At 36.9% G+C, this 5,752-nt stretch overlaps 1 protein-coding gene across 1 annotated transcript; it reads right to left on the bottom strand.

Annotated features, from left to right (window-relative positions):
• Window positions 1-3,082: 3,082 nt before the first annotated feature.
• On the bottom strand, window positions 3,083-4,657 carry LOC9330036 (protein STAY-GREEN LIKE, chloroplastic). Its single transcript, XM_002893929.2, has 4 exons — window positions 4,288-4,657; window positions 3,656-4,000; window positions 3,425-3,571; window positions 3,083-3,326 (listed from the first exon to the last, which is right to left on the bottom strand). Exons 1-4 carry the CDS (start codon window positions 4,465-4,467, stop codon window positions 3,222-3,224), a joined length of 777 nt encoding a protein of 258 aa, XP_002893975.1. The 5' UTR covers window positions 4,468-4,657; the 3' UTR covers window positions 3,083-3,221.
• Window positions 4,658-5,752: the final 1,095 nt, after the last annotated feature.

The raw sequence follows: 5,752 nt of genomic DNA on the forward strand, positions 1-5,752 counted from the left end.
CTAATTAGAATGATTATAAAGTAAAGAAACAAATTACTTAAAACAATAACGTCATATATAAATGTGGCCTTTTTTTTTTTCGTCTGAATGATTATATAACAAAGGTGAAATACGTTGTTGGAATACAAAGGCCGGCGGGACTTTAACTCCCAGAAACGAAGCCGGCGGTTAACGAAATAACCCCAGAAACTAAGTTGGCGGATGACAAACACATCCCCGAAAACTATGCCCAAAGAAATGGGAACCTTGTAAACTAAAACAAAAGACAATACGCTAAACAACAAGGGAAAATAACCGAAACTGATGGACGAGAAACAAACAATATAATCCGGAATCAAGCCAAACACACATCGCCAAACACAAACACAGACCGTAGAGGAGCCTTAACCGAAAGCTAAACGAAGAGGATGATAATCCCAACCAAAGAAAAGCGGTTCCACCTATAGCGGATGCAGACTACCATACTGAGAAGAAGTTCCGAGGAATCCAAGACCGGCGAGACGGGATCAAGGCCAAAAGACATCAAGATCACAACTGAACTCCCGGATACGGCGAAATCGAAGGAACACGATTGTAAAACGCCTCAAAAGAATCCATTGAACAAATGAGATCTCGATCAGATCTATAAACGTAGAGACAAGGAGCGAACCACATCAACCCGGACAACACTGACATAGTGATATATCAGCAAGAGATCGAACCGGACAGATAAAAAGACTACCTCTAAGAACGATAAAAGAAGCCAGCGACGATGAAGGCAAGAGCACAAAAGATCGGACTAAAATGAGCAACCATCCACATCAACGAGTAACACAATTGAAGATAAACCAGCTCAATGATGCTAAAACTGAGCAATTGAGAAGAAATCCGTGAGAAGAACGAACCTGACCGCAACCAAAACACGAGACACTTGGGAACCGAGCCAGAAACAGATCTGGGAAACTTCGACGAACCTTGACTTCCACACTTGCGCCGTAACCACCACTGGACCCAACGATTGAGGCCCAAGCTGTCGAGAATCTTGCCACCAAAACAACCTCTTCACATCACCGATAATGATAAACACCACCGGAGAAGATGTTGATCGACTACGACGAAACTAGGGATGAAACCAGAAAGCAAGACAAAACATAAAACAAGAAAAGACAAAAGAGGCATAGCTACGGCACTGTGGAAGCCACCAGAGCCAGCCCAGGCAATTTCCGATCTAGATCTGTTTTTTTAGAGAGAAAGGAGAGCTTTTTAGAGAGAAGGAAAAGACGGTCATGATAAATGTGGCCTTTAAAATGTTAAAATTTCAAGCGGTCTAAAGCAAATGCCTTTTTGGTAACACTATAAGCACGGCTCTGGGCTCCGGAATTCCATATTATTTATTTTCGCAATGACATGCCTTCCAATTTTCTAAACCTTATCAAAAAAAAATATATTAAAACTTAGGCCCCCTAAATTTCAGGACCGGCAATATCCATGACACTACAAATCCGCTTAGCAATCAATATTTGGAATCAACTATAAAACTTAGCTACGATATTTCTACTCATCTTAACTAACAAGAATAATACATGGGACCACACGACATGATAACCCACTAACTTGGACTAGCTAATTGAATTAAGAATTATAAGCTTTAGGTAAATAATTTGAACTTGTTTTTTATTGATTCAAAAAAAAAAAAAATGCAATTTCATTTTGATAATTTACAGTTTAAGTTTCAAATATAAGATTTTTTTGTTTCATTTTATTAGATGTTAGATCAAATTCAGTTGCAAAACTAAAAGCATTTAATATTTTGTGACTATTTATAATTTTTTTTTAGAATTGGTTGAATTGTAAAACACTAATTGCGTGTCTTTACATCTCTGAGACGAGGATGAAAGAGAGAACAATCGCATGTTGTAGCCCATGTTAGATCGCTTCTAAGGGCATAAGCAATTGCGCGATTCGCCTAGCCTTTCAACAATCCGCGGATCTTGGCATGAAAACCCTAACTATCTCTTGAGACTCCAAACAGGTGATCGAAGCCATCATTTCGGAAACTCTTTAGATAGAGCTTTACGAGTTTCTTCAAAATATTAGCTTCATGTTTGTTCCAAGAGACGCTAATCGCATGGCAGATGCTATTGCGAAAATCTCTTTATGAACCTTTGTATTCAACTAATTTTTGTTATAAAAAAAAATTGGTTGAATTGTAAAACACTAATTGCGTGTCTTTACATCTCTGAGACGAGGATGAAAGAGAGAACAATCGCATGTTTTAGCCCATGTTAGATCGCTTCTAAGGGCATAAGCAATTGCGCGATTCGCCTAGCCTTTCAACAATCCGCGGATCTTGGCATGAAAACCCTAACTATCTCTTGAGACTCCAAACAGGTGATCGAAGCCATCATTTCGGAAACTCTTTAGATAGAGCTTTACGAGTTTCTTCAAAATATTAGCTTCATCTTTGTTCCAAGAGACGCTAATCGCATGGCAGATGCTATTGCGAAAATCTCTTTATGAACCTTTATATTCAACTAATTTTTGTTATAGAAAAAAATTGGTTGAATTGTAAAACACTAATTGCGTGTCTTTACATCTCTGAGACGAGGATGAAAGAGAGAACAATCGCATGTTTTAGCCCATGTTAGATCGCTTCTAAGGGCATAAGCAATTGCGCGATTCGCCTAGCCTTTCAACAATCCGCGGATCTTGGCATGAAAACCCTAACTATTTCTTGAGACTCCAAACAGGTGATCGAAGCCATCATTTCGGAAACTCTTTAGATAGAGCTTTACGAGTTTCTTCAAAATATTAGCTTCATCTTTGTTCCAAGAGACTCTAATCGCATGGCATATGCTATTGCGAAAATCTCTTTATGAACCTTTATATTCAACTAATTTTTGTTATAGAAAAAAAAAAGAGAATTGGTTGAATTTTTTGAATTAAATATTAAATAATAAAATTTGTTTGTCTTTTTTTAAGTGATTTACTGATGGTAGAGCAGGAACTCCCACAACTTTGACTCTCCCACTTTATGTGACATTCTTCTTGTCTGTAATGTCCTCATCAATGGATTCAAATTTGAGGTATTCGACAACTAATATTGAAGAAACATTAAGAAACTAGGCTCTCATAAATTTTCCATGTATGAACAATTGAATGTTGGCAAATTGCACTTGTGTCAGATGCTCATCAAGAAATCTACATCATTTGCAAAAAACAGGAGAATGTACAACTTTGTCTCACAGAAGAAACGTTAACAGGGTATGGAAGATAGACTTATGTTGAATCAATTTCTTCGAAGTCGTTGAACTCAAGAAGCCTTGATGATTTCCCTTCTGCTTTCCCTTCACCACCAAAAACACACAGAACCAAAGATTTCACATTTCCGGCATTTGTATGAAAGGACAAAGCACAAGTTGAGCCAGCGCGAATTAAATTATACCTTTGCAGCATCCTTGATAGGTCCCCAACACTCGATCCGGTTGTATTTAGGTGTGCTTGAATGGAAATAAACCCATACATAAGCATCCATTAGCTCAGGGTTCTCTCTAAACATAACTGAATCTCCATGCACCACAGCTTTTAGTACCTATCTCAAACACAACACCAAAGAGTTAGATAGTCATTTTCACATTCATTAAGAACCGACCGACGAGAGATGAAGAAGACTAACCAAAGGCAGTTCCTTGGAGAAAATATGATACCTAAGCTCTGCAGCCACATCCTGCAATAAACTCATACCACTCACACAACAATGAATATGTAAACGCAACTCGTCATTCACCTTCTTCCACTCAGCAACCACATCATCTTTCTTGTACCAGCCTTCTAGTTGATCCAGGTTGATGACGTTTGAGATTGTTAAGGTTAAGTTAGCAGTGAAGTCACAATGCGAAAGAATATAAGTCCGCGGCGTAATAATCCCTCCGCTACTCTTGTTCTCCAATAACTCCCCTAAGAACTCAACTTTAAGCTTCGAGGAATCAAAGTTTGCTTGTGGAACCAAAAGCCTCACCGCCTAATACCACCATTAACATTCACATTATCAACTAACTCCACTACATAAACATGTAATCCAATATTCACTAATCAAAACAAAGATTCATTTTTTATGAAGTAGCAATAGAGATAGAGTAAGATTGAGCTACAAAATCTCCAAAGTTCGATCCTTTTCGCAATTTCAAGACCCCAAATTCAAAATTAAAGCCAGACCCAATTTAATTATGATTATAAACTACACAAATCTACAACATTTACTGAAAATTCAAGGAGGATTAAAATGAATTGCCCTGAAAATTGGCTTACCTCGGAGACTAGAGTATTGTAGGAGACACCACCGTCACTAATGGCGGAACTTCGAGGAACTCTAATTCTTGTCTTCAAGAGCTTGTTGGAGAAACGGTGGTGGTGACGGTGACTGATGATTTCTCTATTGGGATGAGACAAAACCGGATTGTGGTAATAAGGAACGATGTAACAGGCCATGGAGGAACATAACAACAGGGTTAATGCATGAACAAGAACAATGATTTTTCTTCATTGTTCATCTTCCACCATTTTTTGTCTTGAGAGAAAGAGAAGAGATGTGGAAGAATGTGTTTCAGAGATAGACGCAGCCACAGATTCAGTCTTTGTGACGAGCTTCTTTCTCCACACAAATTCAATTTTACAAATTGATTTTGGATTTTCTTCAATATTTTTGTGATATATTATTTATATCGAAATATTCTGATTGGTGGATGGAGTTGAGAGTTGTGCCACGTAAGCAATTTCTTTTGGTTTTTCGTATCTATAGATAATGGAGATGAGAAAAAGGTAAATTTCAAACCCAACAAATTGCAAAGTTAAATTTTTATATCTTAACAAAGATTAAATATTTTTCAACTTTAATAATAAAATAATCTAAATTAACTCTCTAAACTATTAAATTTAAGCGTAAAACTATATTGATTTTTTTTTAACAATAGTCAATCATTTGTCTTCACTCACTTAGACGATAAAATGGCAACAAGAGATAACATTGTTTTGGTCATTTGAGTCTATAAACTCAACACAGTGACGATACGATGCCATATTATCTTTACCAAAGTTATTTTGTCTTAACCAAACATCGTTGTTTTGTTGAGTATATGGAGTCAAATAATCAAAACGACGTCGTTCGGTTTTGTTTTTGGACTCAAATGACCAAAATGACGTCGTTTGATTAAGATCAAATGATACCTCATCGCCATCGTATCGTCTAAGTGAGCTAATACAAACAGTTGACTAATTTTATTAAATCAATGTAGTTTTACACTCAAATTTAATAGTCTAGGTAATTTATTTATATTATTTTAATGTTGATGTTGAAAAAAATACTGTGTTTTTGTTGAAGTATAATAACGCACATTGCAATTTTTTTGGGTCGAATTTCATCATTTAATATTAGAGTCCAAGTTAAATATAAAATGAATATTTATGTATTATTCTATTATACAAGTTTGCAAAAGTACCTAATTTTGAAAGTTTGCCTCAATTTTTTTACCATTTAGTTTGTTCGTTTCATTACCGACAGCGGCGGCGGCAAACATTACCACATGTTTTTGTTCGTTTTGTCGCCGCAGGCGGCTGCGGCAACGACAACCGCAGCTTTTAATCGTTTAACGCTGACTTTAATTAGTGTCCAAAATTTTTAGCCGCAGAACGCAGCGTTTGCTGCAGCGTTATACCGCAGATACCTGAGGCGACCAAACGAACAATCTCACATGCATTTGCCACTGCCGCAACTACC

This window comes from Arabidopsis lyrata (genome assembly GCF_000004255.2).
Source record: "Arabidopsis lyrata subsp. lyrata unplaced genomic scaffold ARALYscaffold_1, whole genome shotgun sequence".
NCBI classification, from domain to species: Eukaryota; Viridiplantae; Streptophyta; class Magnoliopsida; order Brassicales; family Brassicaceae; genus Arabidopsis; species Arabidopsis lyrata.

Coding starts and splice junctions, on each gene's coding strand:
- LOC9330036 (XM_002893929.2), bottom strand. CDS start 4,467: ATGGCCTGTTACATCGTTCCTTATTACCACAATCCGGTTTTGTCTCAT. Junction 4,001..4,287: donor ACAATACTCTAGTCTCCGAG/GTAAGCCAATTT, acceptor TGGTGGTATTAG/GCGGTGAGGCTTTTGGTTCC. Junction 3,327..3,424: donor CTATCAAGGATGCTGCAAAG/GTATAATTTAAT, acceptor TTGGTGGTGAAG/GGAAAGCAGAAGGGAAATCA.